This window comes from Spathaspora passalidarum, assembly GCF_000223485.1.
Source record: "Spathaspora passalidarum NRRL Y-27907 unplaced genomic scaffold SPAPAscaffold_3, whole genome shotgun sequence".
NCBI lineage: Eukaryota > Fungi > Ascomycota > Pichiomycetes > Serinales > Debaryomycetaceae > Spathaspora > Spathaspora passalidarum.
Window position 1 is genome coordinate 1,977,026 of NW_006767427.1, and position 15,399 is coordinate 1,992,424.

General features: G+C 34.0%; 7 protein-coding genes across 7 annotated transcripts; 6 read left to right on the top strand and 1 right to left on the bottom strand. All coding sequences in view use genetic code 12, as the record gives it.

Annotated features, from left to right (window-relative positions):
* Positions 1 to 1,265: 1,265 nt before the first annotated feature.
* Positions 1,266 to 2,249, top strand: SPAPADRAFT_60937 (uncharacterized protein; the record flags this gene model as incomplete). The annotated part of the gene is made up of 1 exon (XM_007375054.1): positions 1,266 to 2,249. A coding segment is annotated over one exon (425 nt), but the record flags the coding sequence as incomplete, so codon positions are not given.
* A 1,179-nt stretch (positions 2,250 to 3,428) lies between these two features.
* On the top strand, positions 3,429 to 5,094 carry SPAPADRAFT_60938 (F-box protein; the record flags this gene model as incomplete). The annotated part of the gene is made up of 1 exon (XM_007375055.1): positions 3,429 to 5,094. One exon carries the CDS (start codon positions 3,690 to 3,692, stop codon positions 3,876 to 3,878), a length of 189 nt encoding a protein of 62 aa, XP_007375117.1.
* Positions 5,095 to 7,153: 2,059 nt separating this feature from the next.
* On the top strand, positions 7,154 to 8,482 carry SPAPADRAFT_60939 (uncharacterized protein; the record flags this gene model as incomplete). The annotated part of the gene is made up of 1 exon (XM_007375056.1): positions 7,154 to 8,482. The coding sequence occupies one exon, from the start codon at positions 7,971 to 7,973 to the stop codon at positions 8,361 to 8,363; it is 393 nt and encodes a 130-aa protein (XP_007375118.1).
* Positions 7,215 to 7,556, top strand: PHHB (4a-hydroxytetrahydrobiopterin dehydratase; the record flags this gene model as incomplete). Its single annotated transcript, XM_007375057.1, has 1 exon — positions 7,215 to 7,556. The coding sequence occupies one exon, from the start codon at positions 7,215 to 7,217 to the stop codon at positions 7,554 to 7,556; it is 342 nt and encodes a 113-aa protein (XP_007375119.1).
* Positions 8,483 to 9,388: 906 nt separating the features above from the next.
* Positions 9,389 to 10,129, bottom strand: SPAPADRAFT_60940 (uncharacterized protein; the record flags this gene model as incomplete). Its single annotated transcript, XM_007375058.1, has 1 exon — positions 9,389 to 10,129. A coding segment is annotated over one exon (416 nt), but the record flags the coding sequence as incomplete, so codon positions are not given.
* Positions 10,130 to 11,377: 1,248 nt separating this feature from the next.
* SPAPADRAFT_60941 (uncharacterized protein) lies at positions 11,378 to 12,845 on the top strand (the record flags this gene model as incomplete). The annotated part of the gene is made up of 1 exon (XM_007375059.1): positions 11,378 to 12,845. One exon carries the CDS (start codon positions 11,401 to 11,403, stop codon positions 12,520 to 12,522), a length of 1,122 nt encoding a protein of 373 aa, XP_007375121.1.
* Positions 12,846 to 12,953: 108 nt separating this feature from the next.
* On the top strand, positions 12,954 to 15,224 carry ZCF9 (Zcf9p; the record flags this gene model as incomplete). Its single annotated transcript, XM_007375060.1, has 1 exon — positions 12,954 to 15,224. The coding sequence occupies one exon, from the start codon at positions 12,954 to 12,956 to the stop codon at positions 15,222 to 15,224; it is 2,271 nt and encodes a 756-aa protein (XP_007375122.1).
* Positions 15,225 to 15,399: the final 175 nt, after the last annotated feature.

A 15,399-nucleotide genomic window follows, 5' to 3' on the forward strand; every position in this document is an offset into this window, starting at 1 on the left:
ATTTATACTAACGCGGCTTGGAAGGAAAAGTTTACAACCAAAATTTACAACCAAAAATGAACATTTCATACATAGAAGTTCAAACTGCTATATCTGAACAAAACCATCTCTTGAATCATTCTCATTCGTCTGCAAACTTAGTAATTATATAACAATTGATTCAACATTGTTCAGTAAGGTAAATAAAACCAACTAACCTTGAAATATAAAATAGTCGTCTTAACATGTTATCCAAACAATTTTAGCAATCCTTTACTCAAATCACAATAGTTGCTTTCTGGTATATGATAAATATCTCCTAGAAACTAAGTTATACTCAATTTCATTTCAGAATTATTTATCATGAGTTTTGCAAATTGATTATAGAACCACACTTGCACTTCAATACTCGCCTAGAGAATTGCCTGACTTTCAGATTAAACTTAGAAGACCATGCATGCCGTTACCAGCAAAGACATCAAATAGTTATCACATCTCAAGAAGATGTCACATTTAGTCTTGCCCGACCAGAAAGTGATGTTCTCCGACCTACACACTTGGTTAAAGACTCATCGCTCTTCTTCCCAAAAAGTGTAATGTATGACTCAACGTACAGTTGACTATGATTTATCATAATATTCAAGTCCGATATTTGTAAATTCAGATTTAAACATAACACGGTAGTTCGAAAGTTTTGATAGAAACACCAATAACCAGCTTACCAAACAGTATTTTCTAAATTCTGGATGAACTTAACCATTTGTGCCTCGAACTATCAGGTAAACTCATTACTTCAAGACCTTCACCAAAACATTAAAGCACTATTGTCATTATTTATGTACTTTAGCCCAACCCTAGTTACAAATTATGCGAGTAGCTTGCACTTTCGGTAACATGGTAATGCTGTAGACTACTCAATTTCTTTTTTGTTTTTCTTGGGTGCTTGAAATATGTTTGGTTTTTAGATGAGAATGAGAAAAATTGGCCCCAGTCTAAAACAGAATACCCATCATTGTAGGTATCTGATCAATGAGAAACTATCTATAAATTAAATGGAATTAAATGTGATAGTACGATGCAGAGATTAATATAAATATTAGGTAGTTTTCCCTTTTTATTCCAAGAGTATATTTTTGGAAATGACTGAATTTATAGTGTTTGTAATAGTGGGTGCATCGACGCTACCAAGTAATTAATAAACCCAAATGCTGACAACCGTAACGCTACACCAAATACCAATTGAGTAGGACACGCACAAAATTCCTGTTTCTCAATTAAAATATGAGGGGTCATGCACAAGTAGTGAAAAGTGTCGATGTTCTTACGCTTTTATCATGGTGCATACGGGTGGTTAGGATTTGGGAAACTGTGTCAGCTCTATTCTTTCCTATTTGCTACAAGCTTCCATGAAATCTTCAACTAGAAAGTTATACAGTTTAGCTTGGAAATGGGACGTTGATACAAGTTGATCAACATGGTTTAAGGACTGTATTCAATATTTGGTATACAATATTTCCTACTTTTTGTGATGATAATGAGTTCCCAACGAACAGAAGATAAGGAACATAATCATGTAGATGTGAACGGTACAATTTTTCCAATCAAGAACGATGAAAATAGATCGATTTTATCTATGCCATATGATTGCATTTTTGAAGTATTACAATACCTAAATCAGATCGATTTAGTTAACGTCTGTTTGGTTAATAGAGAATTGTATTACTTAGCAAGACGAAAACTTTATCGATCCATCTTCGTTGTGATTCTTGGTCCTCCGATTGAAATCAAAATGAATGTGTATAATTACTTCTACACCAATTATACTATCATGAATCGTGCTGATTATAGAATGGACCATTTATTAAAGAATCCAAACTTGCGGTTTTGTCAATTAATAAGATTTAATTTCATCAAGCCCGAATTCTACCAACGTGTTCAAAGACTATATCCTCGAATTAGAATGCACGTAGATGTTCAAATCAACTGCTGGGTGCCTCTGATTCCATTGAGTATGATATCATACTATTCTGAGCTAAACCTATATGAGCTTGTAGCAATGAAAAACACCAGTTTCATGTTACCACTGGTGAGGAAAATCAGGGTAGATAAATATACATATGACTACGTGACTTCAAGTTTAGTGGCAAGGTTAACAAACTTAAGGCTAGTGGCCATTTATAGTTGTAAAGATGTATTAGCAAGGTTGGAGTCAATTAAATTAATTACGGTCAAGGAGGTAGAGATTCACAATTGCATTACCCGACCAGATGTATTATTTTCATCTATTGCAAAAACTTTTAGCTTGAAGCTATTAACCAAGTTTTACATTGGATTCTGGAAATTTGAATTCAATCCTCCATCATTAGAAGATGAATTGGCGGAATTTTGTTCGCAATTGATTAACTTGGAGCAAATATATCTTATTGTACTGAACATTGATTTTTGCACGAATTATTCGTAACATCAAGCCAAATTCGTTAACGACAATATATATCAAGTCGATTGCACAACGAACTAGAGGTTCTCCATTATCGATGCAGGATATTTTGAAAACCCAAGAACGTACCATAAGAAGAGTGTATTTATCTAATAATAAATTTGGATGGGAGAGAAGAATACCATTTGCAATGCGAGAGTTTGAATGGGAGAAGAGGCAACCATTTGGAACTGAAGAATTTGATCGGATATACTCTCCTCCTACAAAGTATACAACAAAAGATATGACAGCCGAAATAGAAAACATCAGAATGCTTTTAGATAATGGAAAGAGATATCCCTGTTTGAAACAGGTATTATTGAATCAGAAGTATTATATTATCGAGCGACCAGAACCAAATGTTATTAGCATTCGGAGTTGCACTAATATTGGATGAAGAGTATGGATGGTACTGTTCATCAAGTTAAAAACAAGACTAATGGAAGTTTGCATTGGTACTTTGATAGTATTCATGTTAGGCCAATTCTTGGAATGTACAATTGTATAGCTTCCGATATATAATTTATACAATTATTGATCAACGTAAAGTACTTACGTTATAATATATCTCAAGATAGTACCTTTTTTTTGGTGTAATCCCTATTAGCAAGAAAGTAATCGAGTAAGGGGAAAACCGTGTGTCTTACTCCATTGGTGCACGGTCTAGCGTAACAGTTCTTAACGTTTAGGTTTACTAATTACTTGGTAGCGTCGAAGGTCCCACTATAATAAACAATATATAAATTCACTCACTTCATAAAATATACTCTTGGTATATAAGGGAAAATCCCTGATATTGAAATTAATTTGTATATCATACCATTGTATAAAATTTCATTCCTTATGTTGTCTCTAACTCCTTAGAGCTCATGGTAACGAGTATTTTTCTCTACAACAAAATCTGTTTCTTAATTTCATCTAAAACTCAAACAGAAACCGAGGCGAATTTTTTCTCATTCACATCTAAAAAATCAAACAAGATGTGAGGGTCGTGCACAAGTAGTGAAAAGTGTCGCTGTTCTTACGCTTTTATCATGGTGCATACGGGTGGTTAGGATTTGGGAAACTGTGTCAGCTCTATTCTTTCCTATTTGCTACAAGCTTCCATGAAATCTTCAACTAGAAAGTTATACAATTTAACTTTGAAATGGGAAGTTGATACAAGTTGATCGTCTTGGTTTAAGGACTATATTCAATATTTGGTATACAATATTTCCTACTTTTTGTGGTGATAATGAGTTTCCAACGAACAGAACATAAGGAACATAATCATGTAGATGTGAACGGTACAATTTTTCCAATCAAGAACGATGAAAATAGATCGATTTTATCTATGCCATATGAGTGTATTTTTGAAGTATTACAATACCTAAATCAGATCGATTTAGTTAACGTCTGTTTGGTTAATAGAGTATTGTGTTAGCAAACCTCAAACTTTATAGCTCCATCTTCCTTACGCATAGAATAGGAATTGAAATCAATATGATTGTGTGTATAATCCTTTTTACACCAACTTCACTATCATGAATAATGTCAATCAGAGAAATGAAAGTTTAGTCAGGAACCCAAATATGCAGTTTTGTCAACTGATAAGACTTGCTTGCTTACATAAAAAATTTAGTTGCAATGTGATTACTGGATACCACAGATTCAATTAAGAATGTTCCCTTATTTTTCTAATTTAGGCATATTTCAGTTTGCGGCAATTGAAAATTTGAATACCATGTCTTCCACAGGCAAAGATATTGATAATAGGTAAATGTTCCTACCTCAAACTGAATTTGACTTTATTAGCAAGGTTTCTAAACTTAAATTAATTTACTAGTTACAACTGTGAAGTTGTATTAAATAAGTTGGAATCAATTAAACTAAGAGCAGTCAACAATTCAAAGGTTCGCAAATTCTCTATTTTTCCACTAGAACCATTCCTATCCATTACAAATACGTTTTGGCTTGGAACATTTAACATCTATCACAAAATAATATTGGTTGGTCATTTAAGATTTCTTTATGTTGGAATTTGAGAATATGACTTTTATTTACACAATTTCTGAACTTTTGTTTCACTTGATAATTATTCCAACATTGGTTTTGAGAAAGTACTTAATATCAATCCCCATTTGTTAACCAAAGCTTACTTCAATGATGTTACAAAATAGGTAGATATGTGCCAGTATTTAATTGAAATTGGTTAATTTGTCTGTTTAGGAGGTGAAAATACCAAATAGTCTATCGTTATCTACAAAAAAAAAATATTTAACCGAATATATCCCTATGATCAGAATACATATGATAACCGAAATACAACACATTAGTATTTTTTGAATAGGAGTAGAGAAATATCCTTGTGTTTACCCATTGGTAACTGATTAGTATTGGTATTTCGTTGGGAGATTCGAAGCAATATATAATAATAGCCATTTCTATAATAGAAGCTAGGCCGAAAACACTCAAAGTTTGAAACTGTTCCAGTAAGAAACAAACCCGAAGTTTAAATATAATTCCAAAGCAAACAGATACTTCAGACTGGTACCTTTTTCTGTCATAAATAGTGAAACTTTTTATTTTCCCTATTAATCTCTATCCATCTATTTATTCTTCAATATATATATGTATCAAATACAAATAAAACATTTTGGTGGCATTTCTATCGTGTATGGGTTAATATAAACTCTGAGTATTGAATATAACTCCTATAAATTGTAAAATTCCTTCAAGAATATCTTCCCTAACTTTCAATTACTCAATATTGCTTTTGCAAAAATCACAATGATGGCAATAACAAGAGCCAACAAGAATGTTTTGAAAAAAAACTGAACGAATGCATTATAAAAAACCAACGCAGATTTTGCATAACGTTGCGTTTTTTGCCATTTTGATTCAACTAACGGATAATAAGCATCTGTCCCTATCTCCTTTTCCATTTTATCCAAAGAACGAACTCCGCTATTTCTGCTGATACTTGACATACGAGTTAATAATTGACCTTTATTATTTGAAAATATTCTGATGGAGAACAAAAAGAGCAAATATCGAGAACTTTTGTGAGATATAAATCTTGAATTCATCCCTTAGCGTAAGAAATTGAACGTGGTCCAAATCTCTACATTCTCAGTTACCCTTTCAACGAATTGAAATTGCAACATTTTGCAAACTTGGTCGAGATTGCAACCATAAATAGACTACGTATTGTGATTGGGGAACATATATCCGAGGTAACTACGTCCTATATGAATATTTGCCAAGCAGAGATTTAGTCAGTCATGACCACCAGATAATCTGCGTATTCTTCTACCATCTGTATCTTGCTTCTTTGCAACAAAAATTGAAATGCGGCAAATTCTAAGTGCAACCAGTTTTGAGACATTAACTAAAAGAAAACACCGTAAGAAAGAAGAAAAATAAAGAAAATAGCAAGGAATTGTTAAAATTACATGTCTTACATGTAGTAGTTATTTGCATATTCAATGACCCTTTTTCGATAGAGCCTCAAACAATTTGCATATTATTTGGTTTCCTTATTCAGTAAGTAGAGCATGAAAGTTAATGGTTTAATTAAGTCTTTTGCTGCGAAGATTCAATACAATATACAGGAATATAATTCAAACAAAACCAACTAGATTGCAACAGTACTTAGAGATATGACCGTGACAAAATATTAGTGATAATTATCACCACTGGAATGGATCCTAGCTGCATAATTCTGTCGTACTTTGATAAATTCTTCTCCAATTCATACATATTGATTTCTTGGAACTTCTTGATGGTCAGCTACCGCTTTTGGTTACTATGATAATATTGAAGGTAGTACTTCCAACAGGAAGATGCCAAGAGTAGGTATTAAAAATCCTCCAAATATTTAGAATAGTATGAGTAGGGGGGAATATATTCCACATTATGTTCATGTATATGCAGAAAGTAATGGTGGTAATTTGATACAACTATGTCCTAAGTCCGATACTTTCTTCCTACGTATAACAAAGATCTGGATTTCTTAAATATCAGAAACCATACAGTCAATTTTATATCCTCTTAATAAAATAATCATGACACATCTATTGATCCCTAAACAGTATAACTTTCGCTTGCTGGTAATCCAACAACTTTAACATGAATTGCTTCTGGTGTCTAGAATATTCTACCTATCAAACGACTATTAAATTCCATGATATAACAACACACTAATCACTGGTCTAATAGTTCATTTGTTTCATTCCAGAAATACCTGTTGGTATCTGATGTCATCGATAACAAACTAACTTCAAAAGCCAATTAAGTAGAACCTATTCGTCATTAAAAGAGATACAAATAGGCATCCATGTTTGTCCTCAGAAAATGTTTGATTTCAGGCGAGAATGCGAAAAATATTTTTTTTTCGTGTAATAGAAAGTTATAGAAATCGAACTCTGGTCAAATCAGCAATTTTCACTTATGATATTTCCGTGTGATCATATGGTTCAGACTCTAATATAAATATAAGGGAGATCCCCCCCCTTTTAGATACTAGAAATACAATTTAGAAAGTGAGGTGAGTTGTATAAATTGTTTTCTATAGTAGAACATTAAATGCTACCAAATGTATAGTAAATCTACTTTTAACAAGTATACGTTAAGTAAAGCATCAATTGAACAAGGCACGCACATATTCTCAAAAAAAAAAATGTCAGTTGTACCTACACCTATCCCGCCATTATACCCAGCCAAATTTATTTTTCAAGTTTCCGTAAAACTACTACAAAATATACTACTAATTATCAGTATGGCCCACAAACCATTAGTAAAAATAGCAGACCAATTGATTCACCAAAGTTTAGTATCAATTAACAAACCAGGTGCTCCACAATGGCAACTAATTACCCGTTCTAATTCCCAATTACTATCTGTTCACTATCAATTATCTACATTCAAATCAACTTGGACATTTCTAAACAGTATCGCACAACAAGCTGCTAAAGCTCGACATCATCCTACAATAATTACCACATATAACAAAATAGATTTAGAAATTACAACACATGATGTTGGTAATCATATCACTGAACTTGACTTAGATCTTGCCAAGTCCATACATGAAGAATATATAAAACAAGCAAACAAGTAAATAAGCAAGTAAATAAACACATAGTTCTATAAGCATCCTTTACTTGTTTGACTGCTTGAATTTGCACAAAGTTTAATAGCCATGGTTTTCTACTCGGAGGAGGCATCTAACGTATTATCTCCTGTTCAATTCCGCTGCTCGACACATGTGAGACTGCTACAAATGTTAGGTGAACTATTGAATGATGACTAAGTTTGCAGACGAATGAGAATGATTCAAGAGATGGTTTTGTTCAGATATAGCAGTTTGAACTTCTATGTATGAAATGTTCATTTTTGGTTGTAAGTTTTGGTTGTAAACTTTTCCTTCCAAGCCGCGTTAGTATAAATTTGATTTTTCTACATGGCGTTTACAAAAAAAAAAGTGTTGCAAAACATTCATCCATATTCAACAACAAACTCCAACGAACTAATCATGTCTGGTCAGAATATCGAGCTTAAGTCTGTATTTAACAAAGACGGTAACTATCTTGGTTATTACCATTTGATTCCTTCTGATCACTTAATTTTGGCAGGAAGTTCTCCCTGTTGTATTGATCCTTTGGTTTATGATGGTCTGGGCAACCTAATTGGAATCTTAAATCAAAATTACGTGCAAGGACCAAACAATCTCCAGCCTGGGATGAAAGATGTCGGTGTGGTGGTGAATAATGAAGAGGAATCTGACAATTCCAACACCAAACATCCTAAATTGTGCAAAGGCCTTGAAAACATGGTTCGACTAGGGAATACGATCAAACCAGGTGTTGTTGCACTTGGCTTATGCACAACTGTGTTCTATGCTATTGTCACTGCTATCAAGGGATAGTAAGTTCCGAGTTGAGTTGCTAAGTTGTTGGCTATGGCGGTTGCTTATATATATAATTAATCTTTCTATTTATTATTGTTCTTTCTATTTATCTAGAGTAAATGAATATCTTGTTAATTTGAACCAAGTTATAAACTTTGATTTGCAATTACTTCAGATTTTGTTTGTTTCTAGACTCCTTCTCGTTGCTGATTACACTGTAAGACTTTCTTGCTAATAGGGATTACACCAAAAAAAAGGTACTATCTTGAGATATATTATAACGTAAGTACTTTACGTTGATCAATAATTGTATAAATTATATATCGGAAGCTATACAATTGTACATTCCAAGAATTGGCCTAACATGAATACTATCAAAGTACCAATGCAAACTTCCATTAGTCTTGTTTTTAACTTGATGAACAGTACCATCCATACTCTTCATCCAATATTAGTGCAACTCCGAATGCTAATAACATTTGGTTCTGGTCGCTCGATAATATAATACTTCTGATTCAATAATACCTGTTTCAAACAGGGATATCTCTTTCCATTATCTAAAAGCATTCTGATGTTTTCTATTTCGGCTGTCATATCTTTTGTTGTATACTTTGTAGGAGGAGAGTATATCCGATCAAATTCTTCAGTTCCAAATGGTTGCTTCTTCTCCCATTCAAACTCTCGCATTCGAAATGGTATTCTTCTCTCCCATCCAAATTTATTATTAGATAAATACACTCTTCTTATGGTACGTTCTTGGGTTTTCAAAATATCCTGCATCGACAATGGAGAACCTCTAGTTCGTTGTGCAATCGACTTGATATATATTGTCGTTAACGAATTTGGCTTGATGTTACGAATAATTCGTGCAAAATCAATGTTCAGTACAATAAGATATATTTGCTCCAAGTTAATCAATTGCGAACAAAATTCCGCCAATTCATCTTCTAATGATGGAGGATTGAATTCAAATTTCCAGAATCCAATGTAAAACTTGGTTAATAGCTTCAAGCTAAAAGTTTTTGCAATAGATGAAAATAACGCATCTGGTCGGGTAATGCAATTGTGAATCTCTACCTCCTTGACCGTAATTAATTTAATTGACTCCAACCTTGCTAATACATCTTTACAACTATAAATGGCCACTAGCCTTAAGTTTGTTAACCTTGCCACTAAACTTGAAGTCACGTAGTCATATGTATATTTATCTACCCTGATTTTCCTCACCAGTGGTAACATGAAACTGGTGTTTTTCATTGCTACAAGCTCATATAGGTTTAGCTCAGAATAGTATGATATCATACTCAATGGAATCAGAGGCACCCACCAGTTGATTTGAACATCTACGTGCATTCTAATTCGAGGATATAGTCTTTGAACACGTTGGCAGAATACGGGTTTGATGAAATTAAATCTTATTAATTGACAAAACTGCAAGTTTGGATTCTTTAATAAATGGTCCATTCTATAATCAGCACGATTCATGATAGTATAATTGGTGTAGAAGTAATTGTACACATTCATTTTGATTTCAATCGGAGGACCAAGAATCACAACGAAGATGGATCGATAAAGTTTTCGTCTTGCTAAGTAACACAATTCTCTATTGACCAAACAGACGTTAACTAAATCGATCTGATTTAGGTATTGTAATACTTCAAAAATGCAATCATATGGCATAGATAAAATCGATCTATTTTCATCGTTCTTGATTGGAAAAATTGTACCGTTCACATCTACATGATTATGTTGTGAGTATTGTAAACTCATTATCACCACAAAAACAACAAGTCAATGATAAACGACAATGTCAGGGTATATAGACAGCTGTTAAAGTAGAAGAGATTTTTTTCAACTAAATACAATATGATGGTGCAGAATAATATTTGGTACTTGCTATTTCACGAAAAGCTGAATCAAATAGGAAAGAATAAGTTTTAACGGCTTTTTTTAACTGGAAATCTATCTCGAAGTAACATTGTGGCAATTGAATTGGGCATACTTGCTGATAACACATTTATTTCCGGAAAGAATAATCTGAGTTAATGCATTTTTTTTTGACAACCACTGACACACCACCAATGGTAGTATTTTTGTATTAGAAGATAGCCCAATCGCTATCAAGTAGGATAATGACAGTAAAAGGCTTCCACCATACTCTTGTACATTATATGATGTTCCCTGTGGGGTCTTTCTATTGGCATTGGTTTTGTGCTAGTTGGACAACGTTTTTTAGTTGATCTTTTGTTCCCAGGCAATTTTCCAAAACACAGACTAGAAAATAAAGCGAGCGAGACAACACTCGTACCAAACACCACGCAGCATCCTTTAAATGATATCTGCGGTTTATGTTCTACATTTTCCGCCTGAATCTACATATCATCAATTGCTTCTAAATAGAAGATATCATGAAAATATCCCTAGTGATACTATTATACTAAACAACCTAGACAAGTTACGACACCAATTGCTGGAACATGAGAAAACACCAGTGTTGCATTACAATGGAATTTCATATGCGTTTATACGATGTGATCATGATATAGTTTTAATGGGAGTGACACCAAAGAATATAAATGTTATGCTGTTGATGATTTTCCTTTCCAAGTTTTACGAGATTTTGATTTCATATTTGGTGCATGATGACAAAAATGAACCGGTTAAGTTGGATCGAGATATGATCACTGACAATCTTACCTTGATATTTGAATTACTAGATGAATGTTTAGATTTCGGAATTGTCCAAATGACAGATTATAAGTTATTACGTGAGTTTATTAAAGTTGATGTCAATCTACCGAAATCGCTCACTGACTATGATAGTGACGAAGTTCATGATGGGGAAGAAGAAGAAGACCATGAATCTCATGAAGATTCCAAAGTCAGAAATACTGCACCTAAATCAGTAAAGTCCACTCATAATCAGGCAAATAAAACAGATGTGATTGAATCCTCGGATGTTCTCATAAACAGTTCAATTCTAAGAACTTATTCCCTGAGCATAAATTGGAGACCCAAGGGGATTTTTTATACTAAAAATGAAATTTATATTGACATGATTGAAGATTGTGAATTTATATACGATTTGAGCACGAATATCATCAAGAGGAATGAAATCTACGGTACTTGCGTGGTGAAGTCATATTTATCAGGTATGCCTATATGTCGTGTTGGGTTTAATGAGAAGCATATGACATTGATAAGTGAATCAGAAGTGACCAGCAATGAAGAAATTCCCAAAAATCAATTACAACTTGAGGATGATAACGATGAAGAGGAAGAAGTTGCCCTTGAAGATCTGGAAGAACCCTCTGATAAGTCTAAACTGAGACGCAAAATTCCCATTGGTAATATTCAATTTCATCAATGCATAGAATTATCAAAAGTTTATAAGGATAATTTAGTCACGTTTATTCCGCCTGACGATAAATTCATTCTCATGACGTACAATGTTGATCAACAGAAACAAAAGCGGAAACTTCCATTAATTATGGTCAAACCAAAGTTCAAAGTGATAAACCAATCCCACAAACTACAAATCATGTGTGTTATCAATACAAATTTCAACAGAAGACGTCATTGTAAGAATTTGTATGTTAAGATTCCCATTAATCAAAACCATTTCCAAATTAGGTATGATGGAAGTGATAGTTTAAAATATAAAGCCGAACTAGGTGAAGTTTCTTATAAAGTGGACTCCTCGGAGATAGTTTGGAGAATTGACAGTATAGATGGAAAAAAAACCGCAAGAATGATGGCCGAAGTATCATTACTTAAAGAAGTATCTAAGGAGAAGATTGATAATTATGTGAATAGAAGGATTATTCCCGAATTATCTACCGAAGTTGCTGACATCCAAGACAATGCTAAGCAAGAATTGGACGAATTTTATGGGGTAAATAAAATAAACAATACCACACAAAGGATAATATCTACGGCATCATCGGCAAGATCATTGCATGATGATATTGAATTGACGTTCCAGATACCCATGATGACATATTCCGGGTTGAAACTAACGTATTTAAGTGTTGAAGAAGAACAATTGAAATATCCATGCTTTCCTTGGGTACGATATATCACCAAATCTTCTCATTCTGATACCTCCCGCGGATTTACTGGTAGACAATGTTATTATAGATTTAAATTAGGAGTGGATAATTTCATAGTGGAATGAGGGGGAAGCACTTACATAATCTGTAATTATATATAATGTTTAAGGGGATCATTTATGACAGTTATTGTTCTTGAGTCGATTGTATAGATAATTGATCCTGGTTTTGTGCGCTTTTCCTTGCCTAATTCGGTAGTTATTTCCCGACAGTGGAGATAAATAAAATAAAATAAAATAAAAAATATTTCGAATTTAGTAATCGAGTCGGCGCCGTCCCCGCTGTTATCTTATCTCTTAGCGGGAAAAATTAGCGCCCGGCAGCATGAGATCTGAAAAGATACATACAAACTTACTGGCATACGCTAAACAGTACCCGTCAAGTTGCTTGTTTGTTTTTTTTTATTGGTACTCCCTGTAAATATATCCCGAAAGTATTCCGTTAATCCAGAAATCACGCCATAAGTTAGAAATCAGTTCATATATACCTGTCAATTATGCCTAAATCCGATTCACGACCACGCACTAAATCAAGAAATGGATGTCATACATGTAAACGGAAACGACTTAAGTGTGATGAAACAAAGCCTGCATGTATGAATTGTAGGAAACGGAAAATTGAATGTGGTGGATATGCTGTTAACTTTAAATGGAAATCTTTTAATGAAACTGAGACAGCGGCCACAACCACCTCCGCCACACCTCATAGCAGTGGCTCCGACCACGAAAGTCCAATCGCCACAAAAAACAATGTTGAATTGAAACAGCATTTGGAATTAGTGTCAATATCAGTCACTGGCAAGTCAATCAATGAAATCAATAAAGAAAACCATTTGATATCTCTAGGATTGAATCCTAATAGTTATAAACGTAAACAATCTCATGAAACCAATGTGATAGAAGAAGAACCAGCACCATCAGCATTGTCGACCCCAGTTGACTCAAACAATACTAAATTAAACTCATTGGTAGAAGCAGCAACATCCATAATTGACAAGCCCGGTGCCAGTTTACCAAATACTCCTGGGTCAGCTTCTCTGGTTTTCTCCACTTCAGAATTCGCCCTGGACAAGACCAAGCCAACTGACCTAAGTCCACAATATGATTTTGGTGCAACTCCGTCTTCATTTTCTGCAATTGTTAACTTCGCATTTGAAGATATCGACGCATTGAACTTGATTGAATCGCAAACACCCACATCAACAGCAGTTGTTCCCGCCAAACCTACTTTCGACTTGCATCCCATTAACAACTCACTCATCCACACATCAGAAGAGCAACATCTACTTTTTCTTTATTCCGAGTATACGTGTCACATATTGTCAATCAAAAATGGCCCTAGAGAAAACCCATGGCGGGAATTAATCTTGCCCAAGGCAATGAAATACCCCTGTTTATATAATTCAATTGCATCCATGACATTATTCCACCTTTCTGGTTCAACTAGCGCTCAAGCAGCTGATATGAGAGCAAAAGGTTATTCGTATATGAAGAAATGTGTGTTTGACCTTTTAAAGGGATTGTCCAATACTAAACCAGAAGAAAGTACTTTACCAGCAGATATTGCTCTAGTTACTTCTCTTAACCTTGCATTTATCGATGCTTGGTATACACCTACCACAAGTGGGATTGCACATTTGCGAGGAGCGAAAAGTATGATTGAACGTGTTTTGAAAATCTTGAATATGGAGAAACAAGATAGCGATAAAGAATGTGATAAGCTAGTGTTTGTGGATAAATATGAAGAGCAGCTTGGTGCTAGTCAAACGCTGGGTAAGTTGTACATTCCAAAATCTATTCAATTCTTGTTTAATGTATGGATATATTTAGAAGTATTGGCACAAATGACAGCTAATTTGAACCAGGATGATAAAGGTGTTGATTTGGTTGCTGCTATAACGGCTATGTCGCAACCAATGTCTAAATCTGAGTCTGCAGAATCAACACCTTCAACGGATCCATTCACCATATCTCCTTTATTTGATAACTTCAGTTCAACAAATTATACCCCAGAATTTATTGATCCATTATTAGGTTGTGGTCAATCATTGTTCCTGATTATGGGTAAAGTTGCAAATCTCAGTACCAAAATCCGTAAATCCAAATCCACTAGAAACTCGTTGATTACTATATCAACAGCATCAAACTTGAAACAACAGTTGATTAATTGGAAACCACCAATCACTTCAACCGATCAGGATTTCCCTAGTCATAATGATTCTACTTGGGATATCCCACAATGCATTGCTACTGCGGAATCTTACAAGTATGCCACATTAATATACTTGCATCATTCAGTACCGGAAATTCCGTCATTATCTTCTCATAAATTAGCACAAAAGATTTTTATATTAATGGCTTCAATACCTGAAGATTCCAACATGCATGTGGTGCTTATATTCCCATTGTTGGTGGCTTCATGCGAGGCCATGCCTGGAGAAGAAAGAGAGTGGTGTATTGACAGATGGAGAATTCTTTTTGAGAAAATGGGTATTGGTAATGTGGAACGAGCATTTGATATAGTTAAAGAAGTTTGGAAACGGAAAGATCAAGATGATTCGGAAGATTCCAAAAATGCAAGTGAGAATAATAGTGCACATAGTTCGGTTAAGGAAAATGAAGGTGAAGGTGAAGACTATGATCAATTGAGTGGATTAATGGCGGTTCTTAACGATCTGGAATCTTTATTGCAAACTAGAGGTATTAATTCAAGAACTCATTGGAGTATGGTAATGAAAGAATGGGGTTGGGAAGTATTATTAGGATAAATATAAACCATGTATTTTAATAAGTTTTGTAAATAAAATGAGTCAGAAAGTTTCTCAAACTAAGTGCAAAATGAGTGTATTGCTGGAGAAATTTGTTTATATTAGCAAATATTCTGTAAATTTTGTTTTAATTTCTGAGAAAATTCATCACCAACAGAACTCCCAATAATGGTTG